General features: G+C 38.0%; 1 protein-coding gene across 1 annotated transcript in view; it reads right to left on the bottom strand.

Annotated features, from left to right (window-relative positions):
- TMEM132B (transmembrane protein 132B) overlaps positions 1-23,310 on the bottom strand; it is a 206,118-nt gene that overhangs the window by 71,388 nt on the left and 111,420 nt on the right. The window contains exon 3 of the mRNA XM_089491063.1: positions 8,560-8,746. Within this exon, the coding sequence (XP_089347189.1) occupies positions 8,560-8,746 (187 nt within the window). The remainder of the gene's footprint in view (positions 1-8,559; positions 8,747-23,310) is intronic.

Raw genomic sequence — 23,310 nt, 5'->3', positions numbered from 1 at the left:
TCTTTAATCCCTTGAGATATTAGCTGGATCTCTTGCTTTGTGTCCCACTCCCCAATTATATTTGCTCTTCTCAGTGCTGCAATTGCCCTTTATTTGGTGGTAAGAATCCGTAAAATGTATGATGGAAAACATTGTTTCAACCCCTTATACATAGATATGTTCCCTTTGGCTAAGCACAAAAGTAGCTTCCAATAATATTACTGTGTGGTGCCCCAAGCACAAAAACCATACATCTACCAGAAAAGTAATGGACACTTTTCCTGTTATTATTGTTTCAAAGCAAAGAATGGTTCAACAGTATTGATTGAGACTGTATTTTATGAAAGTTGCAGGGGGTTTTGTGTCTTTTTAAATTACTTGACTTTAAATGAAAGGTATACTTCTGTATACTCCTACAATTTCAGGTGAAGATTGACCTCTCTTTTATCCAGTTTTATTTCCTACACTTGGGACACTATATTTCTTTTAAGAAAAAAAAAACATCAAATCATTTAAAAGTATTACTTGCAAGCAAGTTTATTAATACCAATTATTGACGCTGCAATTTTTTTTGGCCTTTAATGCCTCAATTTCATTTTTTCCTCAGTTTTCCCCTGTTTTGATTGTGGGTTCCCTCATATGATTTGTACTTCACCTATCACTACACCAAATATTTAGCCACAATAGTTTTCATTTAAAAAGGGTCCAGATCCATTGACCTGTCTTAAAACTAGACTATTTAGAAAATCAGAAAGCTTAATTCATAATCATAAGTAAGCAATTCACTTCACAGAGCACAACTGCTGATGGATCAAAGTTGCATTTACAAGACATCAAGTTCAGTTTAGTTAAACCAATCTTAAAATATATGTCATTAAATTGAACTGCTTGCTGCAAATGTAACACTATCGAGTGTCTTGCCGCTTTCAGTATATTTACTTATCTGAGCCTTATCTCAGGAATATCAAAACCTCAGTAAAATGTGTTTTTTTATTTGACTTATTCAACTCTTGTATATATTTAATAGATTTAATCTGCCATTGAAAAGGTTAATATATTTATGTTAAACTCCTCTTGGGCACATACTGAGTGTTTGAGAGAGAGCTACTACACCCATCACACCCATTATGGCTAAGGGCAATGGGAGTTGTAGTCCATGGAAGTGCAGTAGTCCATTTCCTTATTTGGAAAATTAAAAAAATAAATGTATAGTTTTGTTGAACATGTGAGACCTTCAAAATCAGTCCAACCTCACTAATTTTTCAATTGTCCTAATCAAGAAAGTGCCACGGTACAATGGATGGGCCTTACCAGGATAGTTGCCTTGCGGCGCCATGCTTTTGAGGGCCGCATGGTGACATGATTTGGACCTGCGATAGTGATCTGTGCTACAACATTACAGATGTCCATTCATTTGATATCTCCTTCTGCCAGTCAGATGAGATCAAAGGACCTCCCTAATGACACATGGTCCCCACTTTGGAACTGTGGTGTAGCTAATTGGGGCTGTCCTGTGAAAACATAACTGTTGAGTGGTCTGCTAAGCTAAACCTTGTTCCCTACATAACTGAAATGTGCATAGATGCTGTCACGAGTCATCCAGGAACACACACCAGAGAAGTTTTTTGCCCTGAAGCACCTAGAGCCCCTAGATAAGCGGGCACTTTAACTGAGCCACCACACTGCTGGGATCATCTGAGTCAGGTCTAGTAGGTACAGAGTGTAGGTGGCACTGGATGCCAGGTATAACACAGAATGGATAGTTGGGCAAGCTGGGTTTGGAACACAAAGTAGGTAGTCTGACAGGCCAGGTATGGTGCAAGGATCAGGTAAATAAGGTACAAGGTCCCGCCTTCCCGTCTATCCCTTCTGTGTCCCGCTTTGCAGGGGCAGAGGAAGGGTGAGGCCAGGGCCGGACTTGCCCACCGAGATACCTGAAAATTTCACGGTGGACCGTCCGGTCCAACATTCAAAACAGCGCCAGCGGGATTGACAGCCTCTTCCGGCAGCTGGCGCCTAATGAAATTAAAGGGGCTGGCGTGCACGCACCGCACCACCCAATGGCTGTGCCTCAGCTCTTCGTCCCACCCCTTTTAAGACGTGGGACGAAGTGCTGAGGCACGGCCATCGTGTGGTGCGGTGCGTGCACGTCAGCCCCTTTAATTTCATAAACGCCGGCCTCCACCCATTGCCCGCACCAGACACCAGGGAGTCAGAAGAACTGGTAAGTCGGGGGGGTTATATGGGGGAGCATAATGCTTTTCTGGAGGCAGAGTTCCCCATGATATGCCTTTCAACTCCCTTTATGCCACTCTGCCTCCAGAAATGCCTTATACCCCCCTATATGTCATTCTGTCCCATGATATGCTTTTTAACGCCCTATACGTCAGAGAGGCATATAGGGGTATAAGGCATTTTTGGAGGCAGAGTGTATGTGTATATGTGTGTTTATGCACAAGTGTGTGTGTAAAGGCAGTGTATGTGTATATGTGTGTTTATGGGCAGGTGTTGTAAAGGAAGTGTGTAGGGGTCCTGGGAGGGAGCCTTTTTTAATTAAAAAAAATCTCTGCTGCTGTGGACTACTCTTCCAATGATGCCCAGCCAGCATTACGACGGACACCTAGCTAGCTGAGAATCATAAGAATTTTACTTCACAGCTAGCATCTGCAGCTTTACTGTTGCTGCACTTCCCATGATGCTCAGCCAGCATCATGGAAGTCTGGCTGAGCCTTATGGGAATTCAATTCAATGTGTTGGTTATTTTTAATATGCATGACTGTGCTGACAAAAACGAAGCGTGTTTTAAGTGGCGATGCAAGCGAGACATTTTAAAGTGCAATTGCGTGTATTGGTGAGTTCTGCGAGATTTAAAAAAAAAAGTGTCCTTCTTTCACATTTTGAAATGTTGGAAGGTATGTAATAATGATTACAGCCTTTGCATTAATGTTTACTTTAGTGCTGTTCTGAAATCAACAATTTATCCATTAGTAACATCAGCATGGCAAGCATGTAAATTTTGAGTTCTATTAAATAAGAAATACAATGTCAAGGAAAACCCTGAGAAATGAAAAATAGAGACATTCGAAGACTATCCAGGGGAAGCAGATTTGTCTAGGGAAAGGCAGCAACATGCTGTGTGGCAAACATTTCAGTAAATGCCATTGGAGTTTTTATTGTTACCCGGGTATATTAGCTTAAACTAAACAAGAAAAAAGGAACATTAACCTGTTTACGCAAGTGCATCCATAAAAGTTGTGCCAAGAGGCCCTTTATGACGTACTGGTAGGTTCTGACTTTGTTGCAGGGAGATTGACAGCCTGGACTCCAACCTGTGGAGAAAATGCTGCATCGCTGACTTCCTTCCAACCAACCATGCGTAACCCAGCTGGGTGTGATACTGCTTTGCCATTTTACAAGAAATGTAACGGGAAGCAAATCACTTATGCACTCAATACACCTAAATTGCATTTAATAAATGAATGGCACCTTTATATTCAAAGTCACAAAGATACATTACAAAATAAAAAATAAATTAAAAAAATTATATATATATATATATATATATATATATATAGTGCAATATGTCTACAAAAAGTGGCAACACTTTTACGATAACAATTCTAAAGGCAGCACCCACTCACTCTGAATGGACCAAAATACTAAAGGGTTTGGTCAGACCATAACTGGAAGATAAACATGGACTTCTATCATAGGTAGATTGATGATCTTATATAGAGGGGCAATGAAGTCTAAAGGGTTTTTTTTTTTAACATACATTGCATTGGGAGCTCAGTGATCACCGTGACATAACTATGTTTAACAAACATATTGTAAAAATAATAAAAACGCAGCATCCACAGGAGCACAGGAAAATAGGCTGGAAGGATAAAAAAAGCTTAAAATTAATTTTGCTATAAGGACATACAAGAGCGATTTAAAAGGCATAGGTGACTATGTACTACATCAATTTAAGACATTAGCAGAAACAGCCTATATTTAAGTGTACTTAAATAAAAAGTTACGGAACTGGAAATGAAACCCTTTAATATTCAGTTAATTAGTAATGGTCCTTTATCTTCACCCTTTATATCAGGGGGTGTCCAACATGCGGCCCTCGAGGTGCGGCCCTCGTGAGATCGGCAGCCAGGATCACAAGAGCCCTGCTGCTTACTTGTGGGAGGGTCTATTGTACTGCACAGAGGAAGCGGGTGGCCACACCCCCTGCTGAAGTCTGTAAGGGGCATCAAGCGCTGTAGTGCAGCTAAGGGGGTGGGGGAGGGTGTTTGAATGAGTATGCGTGATTGAGGGAATGAATCTGTGAATGAATGAATTTGTGTGTGATAGCATGGGTGTGTAAGTGCTGGAACCTAGGCATGATGGGACTGTGATTGCTGTTAGCAATCACACTCCTATCATGCCAAGTCAGCCAGTACATGCTGAAACCTGGTTAGCTGCCCCCTTGTGTATTGATGCTGCCAGCAGTATGAGGTCTGCACTTACAGCCACCCTGTACCAGCATGTACTGGCTGACTTGGGATGATAGGAGTGTGATTGCTAACAGCAATCTGCTAACAGCAATCACAGTCCCATCATGCCTAGGTTCCAGCATTTACTGGTTGTCTGGGTATAAAAAGAGTGTGTTTGCTGTTGGGAATCACACTCCTATCATGCCAAGTCAGCCAGTACATGCTGAAACCTGGCTAACTGCCCCCCTTGTGTATTGATGCTGCCAGCTGTATGGGGTCTGCACTTACAGGCACCCTGTACCAGCATGTACTGGCTGACTTGGGATGATAGGATTGTGATTGCTAACAGCAATCTGCTAACAGCAGTCACAGTCCCATCATGCCTAGGCTCCAGCATTTAATGGTAGTATATAATTTTTTTGTACAATTTTGGTGTGTACTTTTATTAAAAGTGTGGGATTTTTTTTATTATTTTTAAAGGTGGGGGGGGGGTCATTTTCCGTTTCGGCTAAGCGAACCATGAATTTTCGGTTTTGGTCCAGAATTTTCATTTTAGTGCATCGCTAAAATAAATAGAACTATTTATTTTAGTGCATCGCTAAAATAAATAGAACTATTTCATTTTTACTTATCCAGAATCCTGAATTTGTAGTCACGAAACTTTCTAGGCCCAGAAATCAGTGAGAGGAAAAGTAAAGGTTTTGTGTCATTTACTTTATTTTAATCTGCATATTTTATTAAAGGCCGTATTTTCTCACAGTGAAAAATGAGTGCGGCCCGCGCACGTATACAATTCTGGTGAAGAGGCCCACTGCAGAAAAAACTTGGACACCCCTGCTTTATATCAATTAATCCCTAATTTTGAAACAATTTCTGTAACTATTTTATTTCAGTTAAAAGTTACATTCTAACCGTTTATAAGAAATAACTTATGCAGTAGAAAATATTGCTCTCCAGTACCAACAGATATTGCTATATGTTTTAGACTGGTTTAAAATTATGTATGTATTCAGCTTACACATATATTTCTAAAACCTAAAACGTATGTTCTAAAAGAACCTGTACAAGATGTGTAAAATGTTCAAAGGTTTCCTCAACCTGCCAACATAAAACACTATACTTAAGAATATGTGTCCTGGGGTCCTTTCCACCTCTGTGATTTCTTCTATTTGCTTTCAGATCACCAATTTTGTATCATGAATATCTGCCTTTCAGATGTTACATGAACTCATTAGTGAAGTTGTTTTAAATATGAATGAGAATTTCCCAGTTTTAGAAGCAGCCAAAAGAGGAACTGGGTTCATGTAGTTCATTTAACTCAAGGACCTAGAATTAGCCAAGCCATAATGTACTAAATCACCAGGGAGGGAAAGGCTACATTGGAAGACACAATCTAAAACAAGCGCTGACATCAAAGCAACGTGCACTTATGATGCCACACTGGAATATAATGATTTTTTAAGCAGATTATATTATCATTCATATTACTCATTATATTGTAAAGTATTGTATTATTATTGATTACTTAAAAGGCATTTGAAGCTATGCAAACTTATGGGTATTCTGGACAATGTGAACACCATAAAACAAACTAGTTAGTTAGTTAAGAATGAAGGTTATAATATTCCTCATAAAATATAAGGTAGGACAATACACTGGGGTAACTCGGATTTTTACACAGAAGAAATACACTGGGTTTGGCAACTTATGCTGCACCTACGTGGAAATCTAGAAATGTATAGTTTACTGCACAAACAGTGGTCCGGTGTCCAAGTGGCCTAACTGGACAGCTAAAGTCTCAATCATCAGACATGCTACTTCACATAAACAGGGTTGTTCTGTCTTGTCCTAAACACACCTGAACAAAAATGAACAAATATGATCTAACCTTACCAGCAAACTGAAAATCAAAAGTAGCAAGTAGTAACTGGGAAAAGTTACTAATACTTTTGGTGTTTCATTCAGTATACTGCGATTGAATTACTTTCATTAAATCTCTTCACGTTAAGTATACATTATGCATCGCCAGCCTAGCTACTCTGCCTGGAGAAGCTAACTAAGCCCCTCATAATGCATGTTGCAGATGGTAGTTAAAATGTTTAATAATGTCTATTTCTTGGAGGGAGAGGAGAGAGAGAGAGAGAGATACTAATCAACTTTGTGGTAAGCTTGATGGCAGTAAGGGTGTCCACTGTTACTTAGGCCCATATCAGTAATCACCTCCTCTTACTTCACTTTTCCACTCCAAAAACATTATAAGAAAGCGACAGGCTGTGTAGCTAAAAAAAGATTGTGCCTCAAATTACCTAGCATGTTATAGAGTCTCAATCCTCAATCAATGCATCTAATGCCAGACACCCCTAACCCTAGGCTCACCCCTGCTCCTTCCATAATACCTTTTTGACTGATTAGACATTGTGCGTTCAGTCAGTATGTGTGCCTGTATGCTGCAGTCCCAATGACAATTATGGGGCTGCAAAGAGCAACCAGAGTGCTTCACATTGGATTCCATAGCGCTGGAAAATGGGTGGACATGACACAACAAGTAGTATGAGTAGAGACAACAGGTGAGGAGGGCCCTGCTCAAACGAGTTTACAATCTAGAGGGGTTAAGGCATTGACCAGCCACGCTAGTAAAAGTAGTAGAGGGACTAGGAAAGGTGAGCTTTGAAAAAAATTGACATATACACCAGTCAGTATATGTTGATTTAGCACTCTTGTCCACTGAATCACATCACAATCACATAAGCATATTGCCCCCCCATTTATGCAGCGTTAAGGCCTGGTCACAGCCTTCCAAATAAACTAGTGTTTACTAGATTTGGGTGCCGGCCAACTCTTCATGTTCGTCTTCGCCTGCTGGCGACCAATAGAGTCGCTCGTACAGACTTAAAATCCTGGTCCAGCAACTTGGCCAGCAGAGACCACTGGTCTCCCTGTTACAACAGTTAAAGGTCTGTACAAGCGACTTTATTGGTCGTTCGTACAGACTTTTAACTGTTGGAGCAGGGAGACCAGTGGTCTCTGCCAGCCAAGTTAACCCTGACTGCGAACCTACGGATTTCCGCTCCCGTTATCTACGCATTGCAGGGGTTAACGGGTGCAGAAATCTGTAGGTTCGCTGTCAGGAGTTAAAAAGGCCGTGCGAGTGAGCCTATTGGTCACCTGCAGGGTCCTCCTCTGGCATCAACCAATTGGTTGCTGCCAGATGAGCCCCTGCTGGCGACCAATAGGGTCGCTCGTACAGACTTTTAAAATCCTGGCCCAGCACCTTGGCCAGCAGAGACCACTGGTCTCCCTGCTACAACAGTTAAAGGTCTGTACAAGCGAGTTTATTGGTCGTTGGTACAGACTTTTAACTGTTGGAGCAGGAAGACCAGTGGTCTCTGCTGGCCAAGTTAACCCCTGACGGCAAACCTACGGATTTCCGCTCCCGTTATTTACGCAGCATCGCAGGGGTTAACGGGAGCAGAAACCCGTAGGTTTGCCATCAGGCGTTAAAAAGGCTGTGCGAGTGAGCCTATTGGTCGCCTGCAGGGTCCTCCTCTGGCATCAACCAATTGGAGGACCCTGCAGGCGACCAAGATGGCCCCTTAACCCCTGACGGCGAACCTACAGATTTCCGCTTCAGTCAACCCCTGTGATGCTGCGTAGATAAGGTAAGTTAGATGGGGAAGGGACCAGGGAGATTAGTAGACGAAGACAAAGATTCTTCGTGTTGTGTGTCTTCGTCTTCGTGTATGTTTTACCGCCGCTATCTTATCTTCTTTACTCTTTGTGTTCGTTTCATGTTCGCCCGAAGACGAATGCACAAGTCTAATGTTTACTACATGAGCGGAGATGGTGTGATGGCCAGATCAAAGGGAATAAAACCCATTAAAACATTTACTGTATCCTGGCAACTTACACTATTTATGTACCACTACTTATAGAATGGAATGGTCAGGGCCCAAGAAACAAAAATCCATGAGCCTGGAAGTAGCGTGCATTTGTAAATATTGCAGATTCACACAATGAGAAATGTGTTTAAAAAGAAAAAGTGTAAATAAAACAGCCTGTAAATGTATTCTTATTATTTTAGTAACCTGCCATGCAAAATAATGTTTTACTGTACCATGGCCAGAGGCACAATCCCTGCAAATGTTGTTTGGCTGACAAAGATTTCAGAGATCATTAGTTCACTGACAGAATCTTCTTCTGGGTATTCCACCTGCCATGTAATCTGCTGGGCTCCAGCCAAGCCACTGCTGATGTCCATTTCAAAGTCCATTTGTAGAATTTCATACAACGAATCGTTGACTCTAAAAGAAATCAAGAAAATGTCTGAACAAAAGGCTTAGAAACGTAAATAACAGCCTATCCTTTTGCTAATGAATTAGCATGGATGTTCCATCTTTACAGCACTGATCAAAGCATAAATCATCTAATCAATGCTGCAATAGCTCTAATTTATCACAGGTGACTCAGAGTCCTTTTTTCTATACCTGTCTGAAAGAAGCAATCTTTCTAATTAGCGTGCTTGCCATCACTCTCCTATTAGGAGGCTTTTCACGTGGCCTGGAGGTAGCAACATTTTTTTTCTAGACAGATTGGCACTAGAAGTTGGAAAATAGGATGTTTAGGAACGCCTGTTAAATTATGTCCCATCTGAATGTCTCTCTTGAACATATGAGGTATCCAATATGCCCATGTGATTATGTCTTTGTTATCAAATGGATGGAAACAGCTCATATTTTGAGCTGCAAAACTTTATTTATGCTTAAATGACAATATGATATTTCAGTTTAACTCCACAATATTTACAAATATTAGGTTATACTTGTACAATTGTGTTATAATTGTACAACATTTTTAATTGATAGTTATGTCCTTCAATCAGCGTCAACAGAATTTCTACTAAGGTATAAGTATTTCCCTGAATAGAGTCTAGCGATTGTTAATGTTGTTTAAATTAGATTTAACACTTAATCTTTTTTAGACATAATAATAATAAAACCTGCATCAAAGACAGTAAATATTAACAGCTATAATTAATTTATTTAAGCAATTGGTTGATGCCAGAGGAGGCCCTGCCGGCGACCAACAGAGTCGCTTGCACGACCCTTTAACTCCTGACGTCGAACCTATGGATTTCCGCTCCTGTTACCCCCTGCGATGCTGCGTAGGTAAGGTAGGCTAGATAGGGAAGGGACCGGGGAGCTTAGTAAACGAAGATGAAGATGAACACGAAGATTCTTCGTGTTGTGTGTCTTCATCTTCGTATGCGTTTTGCCGCTGCCATATTCATATGTTCGGTATTCGGGCTGAACAACGAAAATGCACCCTTCGTGTATGTTTTCATGTTCAACTAAGAGAAAGGGTTGTCAGGAGAGTTTGGAGGAAGAGTGAGGTTTCAACTCCAACATCTTTAAATTTCTTCAGGTCTCCTCACATATGGACCTATGCATTACACAGGGCCAGCTCCATTCTAGCTGGAGAAACTCATTAGTGGTTGTCCTTTAATAATGAATGGTAAAGTGGAGAAGTTGAAGTGTAACTCTTCCTTTAGTGAATAAACATCTTTATGTAGAGGTTGAGGCATACATAAGGGCTGGAAAGGGAATTAAAATTTTAACTTGCACTTTAAAGTCAGTGGCCAATAACTGACCTATGTGTACCAGGCTGCTGGATTCACTCACTCGTATGCTAAGCTCTCAATTTTCAGGGTGTGGCCGTGTGGGTGGTGGCTACACACTAAAGGGCGTGTTTGGCTGCACAAGCGACAATAAAGGTATGTCAGAGGCATGGCCACCTTTAATATTGATTGGACCCTGGGCAAGCATTTGCTTGGGACACCCACCTCCGTCCTCCCTAGCATGCAATCACACCCTCAACTCCAACACAAAAAATACCTCTCTTTTCCTCCCTCATGTAGTTCAGGTATAGATCAAATAAACACATGGAAACATGGTATTGCAGGTATAGATCAACTGAATAAGACATACAAACCCTGGATTTGCAGGTATTAATAAATAACACATGGAAACATAGAATTGCATGTCTATAGCAACAGAATAACACACAAACCCAGGCTTGCAGTTATAGATCAACTGAAAAATTACACGCAAACTCAGCATTGAAAGTATAGATCAAAAAAATAATGCATTGAAACCCCATACTGTCGACATATATCACAGGTTTTACACCCCAAATGCCAGTCCTTGCACCCAGATTGCACACATAGGACTTGCCCCAGGACCAAGATTGGGCACAGGACTTGCCATTTTCCATACACCCTCCCGCACCCCCCTTGCTCACACACATCTATATGGGCCATCAGCTTACTTATGTGTTACTCACACAGTGTGCAAACCCAGCATGGTTACAGGTAGCCGCTTTAGATTTAAGGAAACATGTTGTCACATGCAATAAAGAGATTCATTCAAATAACTGCAAGGCCACTTTAACAAGCTAACCCCATTCTCTTCATCTGTTATTCGTGGTCCTTTTTCTTTAATTATAAACACTAAAAATTCTTACAAGGATTTGCGTACTTTATAACAATACAGCATGAATACTATAGACATGCATAATAACTAGAGCTTTCAAAGTACCATGTACCTTAGAGAATGATGTTTAAAGAAATCATTCTGCACCGAGACAGATCACTGACCTTAATTGCTTAAATAAATTAGTTCTCATGTATGCATTAGTACAAGGCATCCTTTTGATATTCTGCTTGTAAACACCTAGGGCTGGTTTGTTCAGGGTACAGGTGTGATCACATCTTATAATTAGATGTCATTATCATTTTGTTTTTTAAAAGGGAAATGCTGGAAACAGCATGTACTTCTGTCATCCCTGATATCTGAGAATCTGCCTGTGTATTATGCTTCTCAGTGTGTCCCTCTATCACAACGACACATTGTTTTTCAAAAATTGCAGGTAGTTCATGGCAGAGATCAAAGGTTTCCCACGATTATAGCGACAATTAATACTAATAATTTAGTTTTACCTACAAGGCTCAAAAGCTATATTCCAATATCCATGGACCAAATGTTTCCATACAGGAAAAACTGTGTTCTTGCTTTGTTTTGTGTACTTATTGGTCATTATTAATCTAGCAGCAACCCAGGAATCTGAATGTGGATCCCTTTTATGCTTTTTTTACGTTGTGTATTCTCCTTTCTGTATATTTTTTGTTGTGCATATTTACAGGTTCTGACCAAACCTTGCAGTTGAGCAGCTGCACTTGCCACACAGATGGCTTATTAATGGTGATCAAGGAAGGCTTTAAGTTGCTTGAGAGCCTCATTGGGTTAAAAATGCAAAGCACTATTAGATTAGTTTAGACTTGCCAAACTTGGAGCACTTTGGCATAGCTGCCGGCTAAGCAATATTTGACTTTATAGTGTGACAGAATCCCCAATATTTATGCTTTAGAAAGGTGTTTCTTGAATCTTATCCACTTAATTCTTGCTGTTTTGAGGAAAAACTGTTTTAGGCTCTGCTAACCCCATTGGTCCAAGAAACGGCAGGGTCTTGAGTTGCTGGCAATACCTTTTAATTAAGCAAAATAGTAAAACACAAATGATATATATATGTCTTCTCATTGAGTTATTTGGACTCTCCAATTCTCTTCTTCCTGAATCCATCATCTAATCAACATAAACATCGACAAACATTAACTGGCAGAAGAAGTTAGAGAAAGATGTATACCCCTACTAAATGCCATCCAGGCATTGTCAGGGAGTGCTCTGCTCCATGGGCACACATATTCACCTCCTTCAGTTGCTTAAGGCTGATTATAGCCCTTACTGCTCAATTTAATACTGATACTGCACAGTGTTTTTTTTACATTGTTGCTAGTAAAACTCCACTCAATTTCTATACAGTTTTATACAATACAAATATATGGGGAACAGTTTCATTCTGTTTTTATCATGGAGAAGTGTGCAGTTGTTGAGTTTGTAAAATCACTGATGTGATAATTAATGGTTTATCTTTCTATGGAATATCAATATTTAAATAATAATATATGAATATGGAAAATGATTATACATATATATCTCATGGTTTGTCTGCAATTTTCATCATTAATACGATAAAATATATATTATAGCTAGGTATTATAGATAGTTCCAAACATTTACTCATTGTCATGTTAAGGTCTATATCTGACATACTGACATAACCATATTCTTAACCAAGTTTACTAAACTTAAGCTTCAACCAATTTGGTGAATTTCTTACTAGTATATCACAGTCAGAATAAGTACTTAGGCACTTATACATGTGAGTCAATGATTGAAAAGCGTGGGCATTACAAAGACCCCTGCAGTCTTGAAGGAGGCTCAAAGTCCCTTGGTCTATAGCTAGATCCTTTGAAGCTGTGATATTTGTTTTTAAAGTCTCTAAATGTTATATATCTTATAATAGCTATATGTTCATTATTGCATAACTGACCTATTATAGTGAAAAACTGGCACATTGATTTGCAAAATATAATAAAATACTATTTAAATTCAGATTTAAACTACGGTATTTCCTCATTCTTAGTCTGCCTGTTTCTCTTGCTGTTGAAATTTTAAAACCTTATGTGGTTCTTGGCCTTGTCTTATATCCAGGACAGTGTAAAGTCTACCCCATGCATGTTTACATTTTCTACTGTATAATACAAAATACATACATGGAGAGCGGACCCTCAACACAGTATGCAGGGTCTTTGCCTTCTGGTGCTGCTGAGAAGTTAAAGGTTTCCATAACGACCAGTATTAGAGCAGAATATTTGTTGTGGGTCATATAATTTAATTTTTGAAGACTTTTGCAATCAGCTAATTGTGAATTTTTCATTTGCACAAATGTACAGACAGTGTGAAACATCTTCTAAACGTCAATGGCAGAGACAAGCTATTAAACAAGGCATTTGTGTTCATTTACTTTATGAAACTTTTGAGTTCAGGATGTTTTTTATGTAGGCACAAACACGTAACTCAAAAATATAACCGTGAAGATGATATGTTTACACCGGGTTGACATACAAGCATGTTCTTACTTTGATATCTTCTAACTTCTTTAATTTGTGTTTATTTCCTCAAAATTGTCTTGTCACTTTGATCAGACACAAAAATTCCCTACTTTCCTCATTAGATATTATTTGAGATCCTATACACAGTTCTGGAAATTGTTATTATCATGCTTCTCTGCCGAACTCTATAGCATTTTTGCAATTTTGATGTACAGCACTTATAATGCCAGTCGTGGCTACTTTATCCAATGGCAGCATGAATACCATCATTAGAGGGGCTCCTATGTTCTATTCAATGCAACAGCCACAAGGAAATTGCATGTGTTTGTTACTACCAATATTTTTACTAATAGTTAAGTTGAAACTTAACCCAATGCAAATAATTCAAAGAATTTAAAGTAGCGTGAAATTATTCCTGGCAGTATCTTGACAAGGTGGAGTACTAATCTCTGGAGTTCACCAGCAGGCAGATACTGCATTGAATTTAAGGTTGTTTTCTCTCCTCAGTGAACTCAATCCTTTCTACAAATGTATTTGGGTATTTACCAAACCAAAACAGATGTCATTGCACCCCCTGATGGCAGCCCTGTGTGAGAAAGCATGAGAGATTGAATTTATTAATCTTGACATAATGGATGTGAGCATTGTTTTGGTTTTGGACCCAGCAGCAGAAAGTCTCGCTATTATCCTGGTACTAAGGGAAAACCAAAACTTCTTAACCTTTGACAAGCCAATAGGGTAAGGGAGGTGAAGTTCATTCGAAGTTGAAAATAAGGCAGAAGGTCTATTACCATACATGGTCAGGAAACTATGTAGAAACACTAGGAAAATTACAGAACTGGATCACAGAGTGACAACTGTAAACTTAAAAGAAGTGGAATACCCAGCATAGTTTAAAAAATAATACAAAGAACATCATATTAATATGTAAACATCATTATGTAAAAAGGAACATCACAAAATTGTGCACTGCTGTTTAATTCACAAAGTGCAAACACACAGCATGTGTCCCGATAGTATGGAGTATAAAAGAACGTCTGTGGGTCTTTGCCTGGTCCCTCACAGGAAAGGCCTTGACATGAAGAAACCAAAAACCACAAAGTTTGTCATCTCATTAGTGAGGTGTGGTTGGTATCCCTCTGAGCACTGTTAGCAAGGAGGTCCATATCTGGACTTTTTTCTTTTAGAGAAACCCATTTGATATTTCCAAAGGTTGTATTTGTTTACAACAAGGAAAAAAAATTACCTCAGTTGAGAACAGACGACACTTAAATAGCTTGCTAGTCTCACGTGTTGTGTTTGTGTTTCCTTTAATAATCTGAATATATAAGTAATGAGAGCCAACAGTGTACAGGCCACAATTACAATCTTCGACAATTCCCAATTTTGGACCTGTCGCAACATATATACGTGTGTTAATCTTTGAAATGTAAACAGCATTTTCTGCACTAAATAAATGCTAAATGCTGCTTATATAAAATGCTCTTGTGTAATTCATCTACACAGGGCCAACACTTAATTAAATGCTGCTGAGTTGTGAGTGTACTTCATCTCAGTGGCAGACAGGTACCTCACTGCAAAAATGAATGTCTGATAATCTGGAAATCACAATGTTTTGCACCTGACAACATTGCGTGCGCAGCAACACATCCCTGAAATTCATATTAAGAAGGCTTAGGCGGGCTAGAAAGTTCTGCGACAAGACATAATAGCTGCAGTAAACGCATTCTGATTGCAGTAATCGTAGTAATTGCATCCAGTTCTCTCTATGAAAGTCGTGTATTGTATTCTTAATATGCACTGATAACAGCATTCATAACATAATTAACTGCCTCAAGAAAAGAATGGCTATTATGCTTAACATTCTGATTAGTAAGTGGCAGAAATGCATAGAACGCACTTCTTATATATATTGGCAGTTTTTGCATTACAACAATCTTAATTCTATTTTGGAATGCAATCATTTGTTATGCTTTTGTAATTTTAAGTTGATGAAAGACAATATTAGATCGTCGAGCTAGGCACTTGACGCTAGAGATTGGGAAAATGTAAACAGATTTGATTTAATTATTCAGTTTCATGCATCAAGGCCGCAGACAACAGAAACGGTCTTTCAGGGTCAATAATATATTACTGCCTTTCAGAATAGTATTAATAAACAGATCCATCCCTGTTAACAGTTTAATCATGAAAATTATTTGGTCCTACTTAGTTACAACCTCTACCACAATAACCTGCCATTGTAAGCCATCTCTTGTAAATAGTTGAGAGTTAGCACTGTATGTCTTTGAAATGGCCCTCAAAGGAAGATACTCTTGCACTTTGTGTCAAATCTTAAATCAGTTTGATCAGTACAATGCTTGTCAATACAATGTCTGTCAAGACTTACCCCCATGGTCAACCAACCCCCATGGTCAAACTGCCCTCCGAGGTCTACTGCAGCAGTACCCACTCCGAAGACCTCCTTGTGCTGCCACCACTCTTCTGACCGCAAACCTCAGGCGACCTCAATCACCTTGTTCTTGCTCCTGCCTGCCTATTTTAATGGTGCACCTTAGTTTTCTCACTACCCTTGGTTGGTGTAAGTGTGTACCTTTGTTCCTGCTTGAGTTTGATTTGTTTAACCCGTTGTGACCCGGCTTGCCCTTGACTTTGCTTATTGGTTCCTGATTTGGCTCTGTTGCTTTTCCTCTTGACCTGGTTTGTTTGACTTGGCATCTGGATCCTGATTCAGCTTGTTTGACTACATCTACTGAACTCTCCTGCTTTCAGTATACGTTATATTGTCGACTGAAGCCTGGCCTACCCTGCTTTATGGGATACTCGTCTACATCTATTACAATGTCCTTAGACCTGCATAATCTACTTAAATTCCTGCTGCTATATATATTATTAATAACAAATTATTATGCTACAAAATACAAATATAAAATTTTTACAACACTGTTAGTTTTGATTTAGGAGCCCCACAAATTCTTAAATTGTTTTCCACATCAATTCATGTCAAGTCTTCTATTTAAATTATCAAAACTATTGTGCACAGAACTCATTTACTTTATGTTCTGCATGAAACATTGCTAGAGAAGTCCTATGAATATGAAACATCATAAACTAAAGTTAAAGAGTAGGATACACTTATACATATCTATGTTTGCAGTTTAAATGTACTACACTTAAAGCCATTTAAAATATCTCATATGCCAACAATAACACAGACAAGACAGAATCAAGTTTCTATCCAACCATGTGCATGAAAAATAAGGTAGTCTTCGTTTTGGTTATACCCTACACTGAGTCTTGGGAAACCGGGGAAAGAGTGTGTTGTCCCAGGCTACGGGAGCACAAGTCAGCGGATGTAGTCAGTCGGACTAGCCAGCTCCATTACATATATCATATAACATTCATAGATTGAACCAATTGTCCCATCCAGTTTGCCCTTTTCATGGCTATTAGTTCATGCACTTCCCAAGCCTTCTTGACTTCTTGTACTGTTTTAATAATTCCTTTACCTTTTATCTCGTTAGAGGAACCTATAGATACCCTCTAGCTGTGTGACCACAGTTTGATTTGTCATGGGAGGTCTATGTTTCTGTTTTCAATATATAATTTTCATTTTGGATTTTCAAGTACTCAAATCATTCTATGTATGTAACCCAGATAAATCAACAAATATTAGGAAGTCTTTGTTATTTTTGAAGAAAGATCTGTCAATAATGTTGTTGACTTGTCTAGGGTACTTATAGGTCACACATCACATGAGACTGGATGATGTGCTGCAAAGACCTCCAATAGAGTTATCGGATTCCCCTCTAAAAGGTTAATGGCTCTGCAATAGATGGAACATTTAGCTGGGTTCTCATGGATACACAAGATGAACAAGCTGAGTTGTTGGGAACAGCAGGCATTCCTGCACAAGTTGTTATTCCAGTGACGCCCTACTGTTTTGCCTCAAAGCAAAACTCGTGATTACCCTGACATATTAACTGCATGAGAAAATCTATAGTCTCAATTATACACAGACAACAAGGTATATTGTCATTTCAATAATAAAAATATATATCCAATCATACTGTTTGCGCTTAGTAGCGTGCCATTTCTTAAAGCAACATCATAATTACGGGCTCTCATAGAAATAAACCGTTCTCTCCTGAGCTATGAGAACCTCTTTTTTCTGAAGACTATTTTAAAATATTGTTCATGCCATACAGTGTGCCTACTGTCATCTGTTTGTTGAACATAATTTTATTTTAGTAAGAATGTCAGGGTGCCTGATTTATAAAGTGGACCTCCAAAATGACATGTGTCCCTTTATGACATGTGTCCCTTGCTTTGAGTTTCTTAAAACTAGAACATTCCATGTCTCAATTTCTTAATTTTCCATCTTTCCCTTAAAAATGCACTACTTTCTTCAATCACATATTGAATGTTTTGAAGTGTATGTCTATTTTACATTCACAACATCACACAGATATTTATCTAACTTGTAGAAAAGGGAGACGTTTTTGGGGAACATAAAACAAAAATAGGAAACTAGAAGTGTGATCACCCAGAATGTAGTTCTTACAACACTCATTAACTATAGAACAATCAATGACAACGTCTATGCCAAATGAGAAAGCAAGAAAGATGGCCGAGATTCCCTATTTACCTCAAGGGTATCAATTAGAGAGGAAGGTGCTTTTCAGAAACAACGTTACACCAGAACATGAGGTTGTTCTTTGTAGACTTGGCAAAGAAGAACTTTTCATCCAAGGTATTGAGTGCTCTCAAGAAAATCTGCTATAAGGATGATCAAGACAGACAATGCTAAAGAGCCGTGGAAAAATCAAGAAAAAGTAGATCAATGTTTCTGCAAACTGATAAGAATAAGAAAAGTATACTACAATGCCCATAGGGCTGTTATTGATGTTAATTTCCATGTTTTCTAGTACAAATTGTCAGAAGGGCAACCAGTTTGGATTACATAGTCTATTTCAAGCATGTGAAAGCTGAAAAGTAATCATATACATATATGAAATTATTAGTAATATTTGTAAAATGCCGGTAGTAACTGTTAAAATAAACTTGTATATATGCATATAGATATATAAATATCACATGACAAGTTTATTTACCGACCTCACAGGCTTAACTAACAATTTACACAAAGAATGAAAAACACCCTTAATACAGGCCATCTGGGAGGCTTTTATCACGACTGTTGAACAGTCCGGTAAAAGCTTACTACAAGGAAAACAATATGAGGAACCCCTTGTTTTATATAGGTGGTCAGTTAAGCAGCTGTTTGGTGCTACTTAACAGTGGTGGTCTAAGGAAAAACTATAAAAAGAAAAAAACAAGCACCATGGAGTTGCAATTTAAAAAAAGGACATTGACATGTTGACATATTTTTACACTGAGTGATGTGTCTCGGTAAAAAAAAGTAAAAAAAATAATAATCATGTCCCTTTGAGCACCACTAGCAGGGAGGCCATTAGTCTCTATTTAAAAACATAGGCTTAATGTTTCAAAGCACCAGTCAAATGGAAACAATAAGCATTGACTGAGTGTTCTCATTTAAACGCCTCCAGCTAGGGCGAAAGTATTTTTTGCTACAGTTTTCTTTACTTGCCAAATGAACAATGTTTTGCATATGTTTTATGATTTGTTTTAGACATGTAAATTATGCTATGTATATTTTTTCTTATTTTCTAATTGTACAGAGCAGAGTCTTTATCACTTTTTTTTTGTTTTTACCAACCATCATTTTCTTGAGTGCTTTTGTTACATCTTAAAATTGAGGCATTAAATTCACAGTTCCAGCAGCAGACTAATGAATCTTAACCAGCCAATTATCTTCTTGCATGTCAAAATGTACTTAAATGCCTTTCTTTATTTATTTGTCTTTATCAGTTGTTTCCCTTATATAGTTTAATGTGGCAAATATGTAATAAATAATATAATAAAGAAAGAGAGCACACCAAGGATTTTTAATTATTACCAAGTCTTGATAAAAGTCCCAAGGTGAGACTGAAATGGTCTGGGTCCCCAGGTGGGGCTGAAATTGCATTATAGCTTTTATTTTTAAATGAAAACCCTGTGGCATGCTCACTTTCTTTTCGTTTTTTTAAAGGGTGATACACATAGGTTACAAATCGTTTATTATATATATATATATATATATATATATATACATACTTTGTGTAGAAAGCCCATCGAAAGCTGTGGTAAGAACTTATTTGAATATCTTCTTTAAAATTTCTGAAATGGTAATAAAACTCCAATAGTGCAATATCACAATGACAAAAATATAATACAACAAATGTTATGCGCAAGCGCTCAATGGTACATATAAAGTCTATAATAAGGATCCAAAATAGTCTCAACGCGTTTCGCCAAATGTATGCTTGGCTTTCTCAGGAGAATGAAAAAGTTTGTAGACTTCTTCACAGTAATAAAATAAATTAAAATATGTGTTCGTGTTCTGTGTATTGCCAGTTGTTTTTGCAGGACAATTCCTCTTCTTGAGCAATTCCTTTGTGACCCTCTACAATCCGGCTTCCGTCCACAGCACAGAAATGGCTCTTATCAAAATTACTCACGATCTTACTGCTAGAACAAATGTTCACTACTACAGCCTTTGACACTGTTGATCATTCCCACCTTTTGCAAGCCCTTCATGCTCATGGCACCTGTTCTTACTTCTCTGTTCATACGTTCTCCCATATCGCTCAGTCCTATGGCCCCTACTCTTCTCCATCTACACATCTTTCTTTGTACAAACAATATCTTCCTTTTGGTTTCCAGTATCACCAATAAGCAGATGGCACACTAATCTATATTTACCCTCTCTTCTAACTCGCCTCACTGACTGTCTTTCTGGAATTGCATCATGGATGGCATCCCATTACCTGAAGCTCTATATGTCCCAACGGATCACGTTTGCTGCCTTGGTGTTACACTTGACTACAAAACTTATACTTGAATACAATCCCTTCAATAACCCATCAAGATAATTCAGTTATATTGACTCACTAATGATGGCAACCATATAATTCGAATAACTATCACTTGGAGGTAAAGATGTCCTGAGTTTAGTCGCTGGTGAGAAAAGTACCAAATAGAATACCATAAAATGCTATATAATCTGAGAATGATGGTGTGAACTTCAGATTGTGTATCCATAAGAACCTGCTCATTCACCTTTAGATTGGAATTAAAACCCTGATACACCTGATAAAAGGTATGGTTATACCTATTTTTCTGTAAAATAGGTAATATTTTAGCCAGCTTATTTGTGGTGTACATATTGTATAGACTCATTTGTAGGCGTAGGAAAGCCAAAGCTTTAGAAAGATGACTGATAAATGGTTATCCAAATAGTATTTGAATATAAACACGGGTATGGTCCAGATTCCTTCTTATCTTTTACACAGGCCTACCAATTGTATTAAAGATAACACAAGATCAAACAAATACAAATATAAATACAAATGGTTCAGGTGGGTTAAAAAAATGCTCTTCCCCATATTGCGGCTCTTTATCTACCTAACTGGGAGGGCCGAATCAATAAAGAACTATATTGGTACAGTATTTTTTCTCCTTTTCCTCCTTTCTTTCTCCCTTTTTCATCCCTTATCTCCTTCCTGTTGTGCTTTTTCCCTTCTTATCTTTTTACATTCTTATTACGTTTCTCTTTGTTTTTCCTACTCCTGTTACTCCACTGGGGAAAACTTCTTTATCCAATCGTGCCATTTAATATATTCTACTAATTTAGAATATTTAATACCACATTCCATCTTTAATTGGTACATCAGTTGCATTCTAACCGAATTCCAGGATGGAATAATATCTTATTTCCAGTTCCTTGCAATGCTTAATTTGGCTGCTACCAACAGATGTATAATTATTGTGCTTTCTTCCTTTGTCATAGATGGAAAATGTAGGTGTAACAAATATTTAGCAGGTTTTTTTTTACAACATTTTAACATGTCAATATTTTTAATAGGGTTATAAAACATGTATTGCCAGCTTCACTTTAATGTCTGTCTACATGAAACAAAGGTCACTTCTATCAATTTGATAGGGTCAAGAGGTCATGATGAACAATATATAATTGTTTATTGGTTGGTTTGATACTTTATTGCAGCAGAAATGAGAAATTTTGACTGTGATGTTATCAATACTTGGAACGATACGATGCAACCAGACAATACGTATATTGAAACTATTTTAACATTTATGGTGTATTGGGTAAAAACATAAAATATAAATGTTTTTGAGCAATGGTCCATAGTAAATGGGTACCACAGTGTCTTAATGGATAAAGTTTTCCTATAAATAATAGAAGCCCCGGCAGTAATGTAAATAGATACATATTAAAGGGTCTTTCTGGCATACAGTGTGACAGCAGATAAGAAACATTTAGCAAATCTAGTCTGCCCATTTTTCCTCATGTAAAAAAACCTATGCTATTTTTCAGATTTTGCTTCTTTTTTGTGCTAAAATAAGAATGCTTTAAAAAAATAGATATGTTAATGGTTTATTTTTTATTATTTGACAAAATGCAAAGCGAATGAACAGCAGAAAATTGTAAATCAAATCAATATTTGGTATTACATACATTGTCTTCAAAACATGTTTTCTAGGTACACTTGTACATATATTTTTAAGAAACTCAGTTAGGTTGTTCTAGACATCTTGGAGAACTAACCACAGTTCTTCTGTGGATTAAGGCAGCCTCCGTTGACTCTATCTCTTGTATTCGCAACATCATCAAGTCTTTGTGTGATCAGGGGGTCAAACCATCACTTCTAGGACTGATAGTTCTTAATGACGTTGGCTATTTGTTTCAGATGTACAAATCCAGAGGTGAAATAGTTAACTCTTACTATAGACTAAGAAAAACTACAGGGTTAATCTGGGACTACTTAGACAATTAGGGGCTATAAATAGGTAGCTGTGTATGTGTGAAGCTGCCAGAGACTAAAATAGGGCTGTAAATTATATTTCGGGGGCCTGGTGTAGCTTGTTGGTTAGTCAGGGACCTGCAGGCATGCCAACAGCCTGGTATTTGTCAGATTAGTTCTCCAAATGTTTTTATATATGTGTTTGTTTTGTAAAATACTGCCTCAGGCAGTCTCACACACACAGAGACTTAGGCAGTCACACACACACACAGACTCAGGCAGTCTCCCACACACACACACAGAGACTCAGGCAGTCTCAAACACACACACACACACAGACTCAGGCAGTCTCACACACACACACACACACACACACACACACACACACAGAGACTCAGGCAGTCTCACTCACACACAGAGAAATGCAGGCAGTCACACACAGAGACTCAGGCAGTCACACACACACAGACTCAGGCAGTCACACAGACTGTCCCAAAATTTATCTTACAAATAAGTAAAATGTACTGTAAAAAGGCACTTTGAACAATTTCAAGCTGTTTAGCAAATATATATATATGTATATAGCAGTTAATCAAAGTGTTCAATATAAGTTTTGAAAAAGTATGCACTGGTGCTTTTTATATTATTGATTGAGATGTGATAAATGCTCTTAATAAAACAGTTAAAGAGCTACTAAACTTTTTTTTTTAAATCTACTTCTTGGAAACAAGATGAAACTGCATGTACATCAAGAAACAATTTGACTTAAATATAAAAAAAGTATATATTTTTTTACAAATCTATGATGCCTCTTTTGATGTTTTGTCACATAACAAAATCTCAATCAATAATTTAAAAAGCATCAGTGCTTTTAATTGCCATCAATTAATGCCAATTACCATTATATTAATATTATATATTTACAATATATACAATTTATACATTTAGCATTAATAAATGTTTAATTTAT

This window comes from Sceloporus occidentalis, unplaced genomic scaffold, assembly GCF_023333645.1.
Source record: "Sceloporus occidentalis isolate IW3139 unplaced genomic scaffold, rSceOcc1.0.p SCAF_48, whole genome shotgun sequence".
Taxonomy (NCBI): domain Eukaryota; kingdom Metazoa; phylum Chordata; class Lepidosauria; order Squamata; family Phrynosomatidae; genus Sceloporus; species Sceloporus occidentalis.
Note: the sequence above shows the minus strand (reverse complement) of the source record. Positions and strands in the feature narration are given on the sequence as shown.